The following is a 12,162-nucleotide window of genomic DNA, read 5'->3' as shown; positions in this document are numbered from 1 at the left end:
CCAACCTCAGCAAACTCATGCAAGAGACTCTGTGCCAACCCTGTTTAAGATATCAAGAGATCCAGAGATGTTAAGAAACCCTTCCAACGTCACACAGCTATGGGATAGCATGACTGGGATTTGAATCCAGGCAATCTGGCCCTGGAGCTGTTCTCAGGATATTTATGTGGTGACATCAAGCACAAACAGAAAAACGAGAAGTCCAGCATCTCAAAGGGCCATCACGGCTCTAGACTAATGTATATTAAGTCTGGTTCTGCCTGGACATAGACGATGGCTTTGGGGACCAGCTCTCCTCCTCCATCTCCAGCTTTACTTCTGCCAACGGGCAACCTCTAGGAGTCTAGGCCTTTTATTTTAAAAAGACCACTAGGAAACACTGACGCTTTAAAGATGCTGGACCAATTAAAGGTGGTCTGAGATGGAGGAAGCCCACAGCTAAGGCAAACAGCAGTTTGCTGCACCAGTAGGAAACTGAGATTCAAAGCTTCTACCACTCCTCTCCCTAGCAGACAGCCACATCCAGCAGCTACCCAGGGCCTCTATCCTTTGCCTAGCTGGCCATCCGGTGCCTACTGGCTGAGCCTGATGTATGCGTGATGACTGCACATTAGCCTATGGCAGCAGGCACTTCCTTCTTCCATTGCCCCAATCCCTGACTGCAGCAGCCTGGCCCATGGCCCAAGGAATGAACTTGGCTCACTGCCGGGCCGCTACGTGGCTCCTCCACATCCCCAGGTTGGGCCCCTCTGGGACTGAACGCTTCGTCTTATACTGTGAACAGAACCAGGCCCGACAGAAGAAAATAGACTAGGGCAGGGCTCCACCCTCGCTCTGGATGGCAACCGTTCACAGGGCCAGAGGTGTGGACAGCAACATGCCAAGGCCCAGACATCTAAAAGCATTTCAGTCAAGCTCCTGCCTCCAGAACCTGCCCCTCTGCTACAGAGGGTGGATGCAGGACCAGGGCCGCCTAAGCATCCCACAGATGACCCACTGAGCTTCCAGCCTCTGTCTCTTAGCCTGCAAACCAGCCACCCCTTTGTACCCTAGGCAAGTCTGAGCTAAGCATCATTAACAAGCTGGCAAGCTGAAGTGCATCATTCCACCACTAGTCAGGGGTGGTACCCACCACGGGGCTATTCAACACCCTCCAGGAGGAGCCACCCAACTTAGAGAAGTATAATAGCTAAATATTTAATTTCTGGAAGTCCTTCCACAGGCCTCGCTTGCATGTTTTCTACAGTACTTGAAATATGCTGATAGGGAAGGCCCTGAGGTTACCAGATCCTGTGTTTCATGATGCAGATCCTGTCCTACTCTGTCCTGGGAAGGAAACTGGAAAATCACTCCAGTTATTTCTATCAAGGGAGAAAGAGATGGAGACAGACAGGTAGAAGTCTCATGGAGACGCACAGACCACCAGCACTTGAGGCTCACGTCTAAATGGAAAACCAGACCCTCCCTCTCCCTCATCTGTTCTGGCCTCAGTTTCTCCATGTGGGAATATATAGTCTCTCCTTCTCTATCTGATGACTGGGGCAGGAATTCTTGTCCTGAACCAGATAGCTGTGTGTTCCCAGGCAAGCTCTCAACATCTGGGAGTCACACAGTGAGTGATAGAGCCAAGCCTCCTGGGTCAACTGATCTAGAGTCAGGACTGCCTTCCTGGCTCTATGCAGGCTCAGTCACAGCAGGCAGGTCCAGGCATAAGCGGCACAGTGAGGGTGGGAATCCCCAGTGCATTGATGAGAGAGCGAGAGAGAGAGAGAGAGAGAGAGAGAGAGAGAGAGAGAGAAAGGAAGATAGAGATAGAGAGAGAGAGAAAGGGAGATAGAGGGAGAGAGAGGGAGAGAAAGGGGAGAGAGAGGGAGAGAGGGAGAGAGAGGGAGAGAGAGGGAGTGGGAGAGGCAGAGAGAGGGAGAGAGAGAGAAAGAGAGAGAGAGAGAAGGAGAGGGAGGGGGAGAGAGAGAGAGCCAGAGAGAGAGCCAGAGAAGGAGAGAAAGAGAGAGGGAGAGGGAGAGAGAGAGGGAGAGAGAGAAGGAGAGGGAAAGAGGGAGAGAGAGAGAGGAAGAGAGGGGGGAGGGACAGAGAGGGGGGAGAGGGAGAGAGAGAGAGAGGGAGAGAGAGTCAGAGAGAGAGGGAGAGAGAGAGGGAGAGGGAGAGAGAGAGAAAGGGAGAGAGGGAGAGAGAGAAGGAGAGGGAGAGAGGGGGGAGAGAGAGCCAGAGAGAGAGCAAGAGAGAGAGGGGGAGAGGGGGAGAGAGAGAGGGAGAGAGAGAACCAGAGAGAGGGGGGGAAAGAGTGAGAGAGAGGGAGAGTGAGAGAGAGGGAGAGAGAGGGAAAGAAAGGGAGAAAGGGAGAGAGAGGGAGAGAAGGAGAGAGAGAACCAGAGAGAGAGGGGGAAAGAGTGAGAGAAAGGGAGAGAGAGAGAGAGAAGGAGAGAGAGGGAAAGAGAGGGAGAGAGAGGGAGAGAGAGAGGGAGAGAGAGAGCGCGCGCTAGGTAAGAAGACTCACTGTAGCCTCTTTCTAGACTCAATGAGACATTCCAGCTAGGATGTGGCTCAGCCATCTGCTGTGCATAACCCTGAACCAGCCGGGCCAGAAGTCCTGCCAGAGCTAACCAACTGCCAACATTTTATATTTGGCCCTTCTTCCAAAATTGCACACTCCCTTTCTAGCATGAGAGGTGATGCAGGGGTGAGAGCTGTAGATTCCGCTGGAGGAGAAACGAGCTGATGGAAAGAAAAGAGACCCTGTGGGAAACACCCTGCGCTATCAAGGGTCTTAGGTTCAGATCCGGACTTTGCTACCCATTTGCTGCGCGACACTGCTCAAGTGGTTTGCGTTCTCTAGTCAAGCGGTCAAATAGGTTTGATTAGAAGTCCTGGATTCTCAAGCTGGACAGCAACCTGCAGGGTGGCAGCAGAGAGCTAAGCCACCATCTGGGACAGGGCCTGAAGAAAGTTGTCTTGGTGACAATCACAAGGCCTCACCTAGAGAGCTATCTCTTAGAGACTCACTTTCTCCTTCTGGAAGCAATGGCTTTCCTAACAGAGTTGAGGAAACCTACTTTTATGATATCAGTACCATTTGGTATTCCCAAGAGTCAGTCCTGGATGTCCCGTGCTCCAACTGTTCAGAGGCTGCAATGCCTTGGACACATTACTTAACCTCTCTGGGACTTGTCTTTCTCTTTATGCCCTATAGACGGCCGAAGAAGAGGAAAACTAATCCCTTATGGCAATGGAGAGGCTTAAAGAGAGCCAGTGGATTTGGGTGGGGCTTAATACTGAACCATTTCTGGGACTACTCTGTGGCCTACCACACTCCCTTCTCATCTAACCTTGCATATGCCTAAATGAAGACAGAGTGGGAGACCTGACACTGTAGGGACTGTGTGCTATCCAGGTGAGGACTTAGGTCCCCTAGTGCCTGCTGGCCACTAACACAAACATCCAGACAGACACCCCAGACATAAAGTTTTACCCTCAAGCCACTGAAGCACATAGATATAGAGGAGCCACCTGGAGCAGCAAGAACCCCAGGCAGCATCTCAGGCCAGTGCTTGCACCTGGTCATCCGCCCTACACCCATAGCAGAGAAACAGAGCTAAGAAGCAGACAGTGCCAAGTCTCAGGGACCACCAGTGCAGTACGGCCATCGGGAGGTGGGGCTACCCAAAGAGTCTACGTAATAGACACGGAAAATCTTTACCGGCCTACCCATCTCGCCCCTCTTGCCAGGAACGCCAGGGAGACCCTGTAGAGGAAAGAGGAGAAAGATCATCCATCATCAAGCTCCAGGGGGCACCTGCCACACCCAGAATAAAGTCCCAGGTAGTCTAAAATGCTTGCCCAGAACATGGTACCAGCTGCATGTTTATTGCATGGATGTGGGCTCAAGGGCCTCATAAACACCTACTGGGAGAGTGTTGAAGAGAGCCGCCAGCACTCCTAGCATTCAGCAGGTGCTCACTAAGTGTACCTTCTGGTGCTTCCCTATAATGCTCTGTATTTAGCTTAATGACGGGGGTTACAACTGAACTTCCAAGTACAGGCTCAGGGGAGGAAGGAGCATGTATTAAAGTCGCCAGCTCTAAAGGCCTGGAGGGCAGGGTATATTGGGAAATCCTGAAGCCAGTCTATACACACCCCCCAGGGCCCAGGATAGAGTCAGACATCTCTGGTGTCCCCTCTCTCTGCTGTCACCAAAGTCAGCTACCATGCTTCTGCCTGGGATCCCTGGCCTGGCATCTGACAGTTGGCTCTGTCCCCACCCTTCTACGAGACAAGCCTCACAACACTTTATAAAGCAGCCAAGCGCCTGTGCCAGTGATGAGTGGGCGCCTGTGCCAAAGGGAGGAGAGACTACTTGGGACTCTGTGGGTGGCCTCTGTCATAGCTACTCAGCCCTGTCATGGTGGCAGGAAAGCAGCCATAAACAGCAGTAACCTATAAGCATAGCTATGGTCAATAAAACTTTATTTACAAAACAGCCAACTGGCCATCCTTGCAGAACATAACAATGCCTGTCGCTGGTGAGAGGCTCCTTTGCAGAATCTCTTCTCTAGCCCCACTGTCCTAAGTACCTAGAACACCAAGCCTGGGGGTCCCCTGCCTCCTGGGCCTTGCCCTGTCTAGGTGCTCCCAGCATGGACATTATTAGCAGGCAGTCTGCCACAGCAGAAGAGGATGATGGTACACGGACAAATGTACTTACCCGCTCTCCATCCGACCCTGGCAGGCCAAAGAGCCCCGGAAGCCCAATGTAACCCTAGAAAAGAGCAGGTGGGGATCAGAGAGGTTAAGCATGGGGTGCAGTTAGCCCAGCCTCCCTGCTGCCATCCCACAGCCCGGTCCTCTGTGGTGGTGGCTCCAGGGGTCCTCGATGACATAGACCTTGAGGCAAGTGTATATGCCCGTGGACTGCATGGTGCTGCGTCCACGATGTAGTCCAAAGGCACATACGCTCACACCAGGGAGGGCAGCACAGGACGGCAGAGGCCCAGCACCCAGCTTGAGACCTGTGGAAGGAAGCTGGGACCCAGGTTAGATGCTGCAGGGGCTGGAAGATCTGCCCGCCTTATGGGTGGTTCCTACACTGGTTCCTCCTAGAGCTCAAAAATGTCCTGGATCTGGGGACTTGCATCCACCCTTGTTGCCACATACTGCCAGTCAGCATGGCCACCCCAGAGAGCTGACACTGTGCCAGGCCAGGCTCATGGGTGCTCCTAAGTTAACCCTGGCAAGAACTCCAGAGGCTAGAGGTGGTACCAATTTGTATTCAGACAATTTGTGTTCAGCTTAAAGGTCACCTGGGCCCAGCGGACTTAAGAACTCAGGCGTGTCACCATTTTAGGTGGGTGGCCCAGAGTGGATGTACCTGATTTCTAGCCCCCAAGCCTGAGTTCCCCATGAGTCCCCAACCAGGCATACCCTGCCTACCTCATGGTATTAGAACCATGACATGCATAACCCATCTCAAGGGCTTTCCTTTCTAGTACCAAACATGCAGGTCAGAGCAAGCTCATCTCTCCAGGATCCCTCGGCATCCTGGTAAATGGAGTTTCTCTCTTTGCCTCCCTGTCCTCTGATAACTTCTCAAGGGCCAGGATCCGGGGCTTGTACCACTAGAAGCTGTGCAACAGTCTAATGATAACAACAGCAAAAGTGCCAAGCTCAAGCTACCTGCCAGGCCAGACTTGATGCTTCGCATACACTGAGCACACGGGCCAGTCCTAACTTTGACATTGTGAGAAAGTTGTCATCTATAAAGTTCACACTTGAGAATCTCACAATCAAGTTACAAAAGGGGGGTAAATTGCAAAAAAAAAAAAAAAATCTTATAGAATGTTTTTAGTTTATTATTTCTTGTTAAGTTGGGCTGAATCCATAGCTATCCTAGGACAAATGCAGTCCACAGGCTACAGACTGGACACATGATTACATTACAGCATCCTCACAGTGCTCCTGGTAGGGGTACAGCTGAGAACGTCTAGCCCCAGAGAGGTAAGGAGATCTTCCCATGGCCACACAGCTATAGTATAGTAGAACTGATACCTGAATTCTGTGGTTCCTAGGCCCACACCCCTAACCAGTGCACCACAAGCACACAGTTGAGGAAGGCTGGTACCAGCTCTCCTTCCCCCAAATAGCTCAGCAACCAGCTTGATCAACAACCACCATTTCAACCACGATGCTCTACCTCTTCTGTATAGAGCTTGTGTTCACAGATGAGTGTCTTTGGAGAAGCCTAGTGACCATCTGGGGTCTGTGACAGAGTCAGTCACTGGGGTCTCTGAGTCAGTCATGCAGACTCCAAGGCTGGTGTGGGTAGTGTTCCTTCACACACAAGAAAAAACAGGAAGGGGGTTGCCTTGGGTTCTGGGTACTTTCTTCAGAGTCTAGATATGCACTCTGAGGCCACTACTCATGGGAGCCTCAGGAGAGAGACCCAGAATCCCAGAAGAAGAGCTACCCTGACTCTGCATGCCATGGAACGTCCAAAGGACCTTGCCTTCCTAGGTTGTGCCCACCCCCACAACTGCCAGGCTACTACAGGGACTAAAGTCAGTAATGGGCCCATATTGGCCTTCCCACCTACCACAGTATAAATAGCTTTGGCTCAGAAGAGAACATGTCACTGAGGACCTGCCCCATTGATGGCCATGTGATTCACTTGCTGCTGAACATTTCTTGAGAGACAGCAGGCCCCTCTTCAGGACACCTGAGTCCTGTCTCAGCAACCTCTTGGCACGTATCATGAACAGAGCTACCCATGCCCACCGAGACCCACGTCCATTGTCTTTCTACCTCTGTTTCCCTAGTCAGCATACCCAGAACCTTCTCTGCCTCCCTTCTGGGAGATCCCATGTGGAGTACCTCCTTGGCAGTTCAACGCCAATGGAGTTCAGAGGTTGCCAAGTCCTAGCCCCAGTCCCTCTCATAGCCCTGATCTCCCATCAGCCCATAGAGGGCCCAGTGATGTCTACTCATGCTCCTCTTGAGTGGGACTAGCCAAAAAGCACTTACCCTGCTGCCTTTGGGGCCAGGGTCTCCTACAGGTCCAGGGAACCCCTGAAACAGAAACACGGGGGCAAGGACATATGGAGACGCCCTCCCTGCTGCCAATGTCCCAGGGACAGTCTTGTCTTGGGCTTCAGCTGTCCTTAGAAGCATCCATGGTATGGGTTGAACCAGAGGTGGCTCATGGGGAGACTGGAGAAGAGTCTTGGGAAACCCTAAGCCCTAGTTCTCCTGGAGAACCTCCTAGCCTGCAGCATCATGGCCAGGTCTAATTTCTGGTCAGCTCTTTCCTTAAGGTCTACCCCCAGGGGCAGTTTATAGGCCCAATCCACAGCCTCCCTCTCCTTGGGGCACTGTGGCCACCACCATGGCCACAGCTTCCAGAGCATATACTGCACCTGCCTGCCAGGGTAACCTTTGGCCCCTGGACTGCCCTCAGGTCCTGGCTGCCCCTGTGAAGGAACAAGAGAAATATTAGGAAGAGTGAGGCCCTTCCAAGCTCAGTCAGGGTCCTGGGGTTGGGGAGGGTGCCTACAATGGACAAGGAGAAGGGCAAGAATGTGAGGCAAAGGGGGAAGACATCGAGCCGTCCCTGCTGGGCCCCAAGTCCACCTCTTTTGAAACTGGTCAGACGAGCTCTGGGGACAACTCTTTCTGCTCCAGGCTCAAAAATAAGAAAGCACAGGCGAGGGTTGGCTGGCTGTCCCCTGGCACGGCTGCTGTTTGAGTTGGGCCAGGAGGCCAGAATTCCTGCAAACCCCAAGGCGAATGGAAGGGATAATATCGCCTAACATTGCCGGGGACAGGCCAGCTATTCATGGCTCTAACCAGAGTCCGGGGGCTTCTGCCAGCCCTGGGCTGGGCTGGGCAGTACAGACACTGGCTCTTCTAGGAGAGTGCGGCTGACTGGGTAAGGGTGGGGGCAATGGGTGGGGGAAGTCCTAAGGCCTTGTTTTGGGGTTCCAGGGAATCTCAGTCCAGGGAGGAGGCTGGAACCAAGCAGGGACTGGAAGAAGGAATATCAGGTAGGGCAGGGCAGTGTAGGGTGGCCTCACCTGTTCTCCAGGGTGCCCTGCTGCTCCGGGGTAGCCCTTGTGTCCCTGTGGGGTGAAGAACTGTCATCAGGCAATAGGTTTTATAATAGGGATATGGCACACACTACCTGCATGGATGCAGGTTGTATGGACTTCACTGAATTCTCTGGAGTCATCTTCTGTTAGAGCAGAGGATGGGGGTGGAGTGAGAGACTATGACTCAGTGGTCCACATCCCAACCCTGCCTCAGAAGTCCAGAGAAGTTGGAGGTAGTCAGGAACAGAAGCAAAGGGTCTGTCACATAAGGAACAGGGACAAGGTTGAACTGGAATACACACGATGGCTGATGGATCCACTCCAGTTCATGTACCGTGACCATGTCACCCAGAGACACGGCCTCCTTCCTCACTGGCTCTGCTCCTATTCCAAGGAAAAGAAGGCTGCCCAGATGCTCAGTGGCAGCCTTGACTCATCATCTTCATTCAGTGACACCACACTGCTGCCTGGCAGGCCCCCACTCCAGGGCTCTGCTCAGGAGAAACTGTCCCTGACTTGCTGTGCACGTTTGGGTGGGTGATCGACCTTCTGTGGACCTCTAATGGGGGATTTGAAACTCTGAGCACCTTAGGTTCTGCTATCTTCTAACTCCAAGTTCTAGGTCCCCTGAGAGTCTATGACAAGGGACAGTAGTCTGCCTCTCAGCACAGGCCCTGGACAGCTGGCCATATGGAGATCCTGGTAGACATAATTCCCCAACTTCAGTTCATTTCTTTCTGTTTGCTTTTCTCTTTGCTTTCCCTTTCCTTTTTTCCTTCCTCTCTCCCTCCCTCCTTCCCTCCTTCCCTTTCTTCCCCCTTCTCTCACTCCTTCCTTCCCTCTCCCCTTCCTTTCACCTTTCCTTCTTCCTTTCCTCCCTCCTTTCTTCCTTTCCTTCCTTCCTCTCTCCCTCCCTCTCTTCCTTCCCTTCCTTCTTTCCTTTCTTTCTTCCCTCCCTCCCTCCCTTCCACCTTCCTCCTTCCCTCTCTCTCTTCTTCCTTCCCTCTCTTCTTTCCTTTCTCCCTTCCACCTGTCCTTCCTTTCTTCTTTTATTTTAAGAAAGAGTCTCATGTAGCCCAGGCTGGCCTCCAACTCCCCATGTAGCCAAGGATGGCACTGACCTCCGATTCTCCTACCTTCACTTCCCAAGTGCTGGCATTACAGTTCTGTACCACCACAGCTGGTTTATGTGGTGCCTGGGGGGGGGTGTCAAACCCAGGACTCTAGCATGCTGGACACTCCACCAACTGATCTATAATCCCAGCCCCCCAAACGCACTCGTTCTACAGACGCATAAACACAGCCTCACACAGGTGTATGTCAGTATCCCGGATGCACAGGAAGCTGCAATCTTCATTATAAACAGAAGAGTCTGTCTTAGGGAGGGGGCTCGGGAAGTCTGCCAGCATTTCTTCTGAATGTCTTTTGCCAAGAGAGACTACCACCCACGAAACACATCTTACTCTAGATCAAGAACTGCCCCTAGAAAAAAAATCCTCCACTGGGCCACAAGGAGGCAAGGTGATCCCCAGACCACAGCCAGCAGCTAGACAGAAAGATCTAAGCTCTTATTACAGATTGATCTGGATTGAAGGACTGCTTGCCTTCAGGGTGGCTATGTGGCCAGAGACAATGACTCTACCTCTCTGAACTTGGATTTCCTCAGAAATTGTAAATCGGCGGTAAGAGCCAATGCCTGGGTGGCATGATCTTCGTGGGAAGTATCAAACGTGGTGTCTGGCACTGAATTCAGTAACCTTAGAGACACCAGCAACGGTTATTACTGTGGCCCTCATTTCTCATTCATTCATTCACTCACTCAACAAACAGTGATGAAGTATTTGTGGGCCAGCAGGGTTTTCCTCATGGGAAAAAAGAGCCAAGCAACATGCTTTGCCTTGAGAGTTTACATTCCTAGAAAGGAACTAGAAAGAAATGAAGTAGAAAAGGCAGTCGTGGGTGGCGGGAGGCAGGAGGTGGGGTGCAATGAGCAGCAGGAGTCTGCTTTGCAAGACGAATATGTTCCGGGGGTCAGTTGCTCAACAACTTGAATGTGCTGAACACCATCACGTGTGCACTGAAAAAATGGTTTGAAATGGCAAATTTGATTCTAAAGCTTGTTGCCATGAACAAATAAAGCCTGGGTACAGAGGACAGCATGCCTGGGGAGGGGTGGTGACTCCAGGGACAGCCAAGGGATGGCGGATGGGAAGAGGTGGACACAGACCGGGAGATGGCATTCTGGAAGGTGGGGCAGAGAGTTCAAACACCCCAAGGCAGAGATGCTCTCAGCGAGCTTGGAGATGCACAAGAAGGCCTACAGAACTGCAGAAGAACAGATAAGGGAAATGGGCAGAGAAGCAAAAGGAGGTCAGAGTCAGTGACTGAGGCTGGGTCAGGAAGCCCTGGGGACAAGGGGACAAGGATGTGAGGAGGAACAAGCTGAAACATCAAGGTGAGCCATGCGCTCTTGGCTGTGAGTAAGACTGACCCCGGGCCATCTCCGCACTCACTCTGCTAAGCTCTGCTTGCTTAGACGATCACCATAAACAGCCCAGAGACTCAGAGACCAAGAACAACAACAGGGGCAGTGTGAGGCAGGAGCCTCTAGCACTCCGGTACTCTCCTGAAAACCAATTCACAAGCATCCCTCTCCCCTAAAGACAAGGGATGTGTTCAGTTAAGTCCCAGATGAAGTTTAAGCAAACCTACACCCAGGAAAGAGCTGGAAGGAAGTGAACCACAGAATCCACCATGCCTAAACCCTATCCCTTAAGCATGTATGTTCACTAACACCCTGGATCACTTCTAGGAGGTAGGGACCACTTAGGACACTTACAGTGAGGAAATGGAGGCTCAAAGAGTTAAAGACCATCCTGAAGCCACACAGCTTCCTTGGAAGAGCATGTGGATTGTGGCCCAAATCCTTCAGACATTAACCATCAATCACTGTGGTTGGGACCAGCCCAGAAGAACGACAGGAAAGTTCCCTTTAAAGATGTATCTCCCTGAGGCGGAGCCACTAGGCCATAGCAACATCCTAGGGCAAAGATCTGTAGCAGAGTAATGACATACCCACATTGGATGGGACCAAATTCACCATTTTGACCACTTCTTACTTTACTGGACCGACAAAGAAACTGAGGTCCCAGGAGAAGACAGGCTGTCAGGAAGCTGAGGCCAAGGTTAGACCGTTCTCTAGACTCTAGATCCATGGGATGGGCTGAGTTGTCTCAATCAGTGAACTCCAGGGGCCCTTGAATGTGACTGTGAACACGTGTTTATAATGGGAACAGTACAGACGGACACAGTCGAGGTGGGAGGTGAGGTGCGGAGGGGGCTCCTTGGAAGCCCCTTCAACAGTGTTTACTAAACAGTTTTAAATCACAGGGCTGGGGACATGAGACTCTAAACCATTATCTTCTCTTGGCCCTGGCAATTATGAGGGCCAGCCCATCCCGAAAGGTGGCCCCAGGGCAGTGATTTCCTGTGTGTGGGTGAAGGGTGCCAGGTGGGCTGAGGGAGGCAGGAGAGCCACAGGAGAGCTGGGGCCATAGTTGCCTGGCAGGCGGGCCTACGCAGGCCCCGTGTTTATAATACAGCACGCTCTCTATTTTGGTTTGGGAGCCAGATTAATCACTGCTTACAGTGCACAAGGAGGAACCAGACATCACCTCACCCTGCCACAGACAGTGGGGTGCTATTTGGACTTCAGGCAAGGAGGGAGGGGATCCTGCCACTGCCTGGGGGTCTGGAGAGCAAGTAGTGTATATCCAGACATAGGTAGTTCCCCCACACACCCAGGCTCCATTTCTGTAGGAAAGTGGAAATCACTCCCCAATCTTGCTCAATATCCAAAGGCCCTGGCAATTACAGAGCCAGCCCACAGAATTCACCTGCCACCCCAGCAGCCCACACCCCATCAGCAAAGAGAAGCAAGTAGGAAGAAACTGAATGAGACTAAGCCTCTCTGGACCTCAGCTTCCCAAGTGGATTTCTCAACATGTCTTATGGGCTCCAAAGTTGGAGGATTCTGAAATCAGTGGATTATCTAGAAATAAGAGAC

The 12,162-nt window shown here is 52.1% G+C and overlaps 1 protein-coding gene across 5 annotated transcripts in view; it reads right to left on the bottom strand.

Annotated features, from left to right (window-relative positions):
• Positions 1-12,162, bottom strand: part of Col27a1 (collagen type XXVII alpha 1 chain) — a 122,159-nt gene that overhangs the window by 72,205 nt on the left and 37,792 nt on the right. For all 5 annotated transcript variants that reach the window (XR_004120844.1, XM_031377624.1, XM_031377623.1 and 2 more), the window contains exons 8-12: positions 8,082-8,126; positions 7,425-7,478; positions 7,033-7,077; positions 4,721-4,774; positions 3,716-3,760 (exon numbers count right to left, since the gene is read on the bottom strand). Coding sequence is in view for 4 of the 5 variants with exons in the window: in XM_031377624.1 (XP_031233484.1) it covers positions 3,716-3,760; positions 4,721-4,774; positions 7,033-7,077; positions 7,425-7,478; positions 8,082-8,126 (243 nt within the window). In the remaining variant the exon portion in view is untranslated. The remainder of the gene's footprint in view (positions 1-3,715; positions 3,761-4,720; positions 4,775-7,032; positions 7,078-7,424; positions 7,479-8,081; positions 8,127-12,162) is intronic.

This window comes from Mastomys coucha, unplaced genomic scaffold (genome assembly GCF_008632895.1).
Source record: "Mastomys coucha isolate ucsf_1 unplaced genomic scaffold, UCSF_Mcou_1 pScaffold18, whole genome shotgun sequence".
Taxonomy (NCBI): domain Eukaryota; kingdom Metazoa; phylum Chordata; class Mammalia; order Rodentia; family Muridae; genus Mastomys; species Mastomys coucha.
This window is presented reverse-complemented; position numbering and strand designations above follow the sequence as displayed.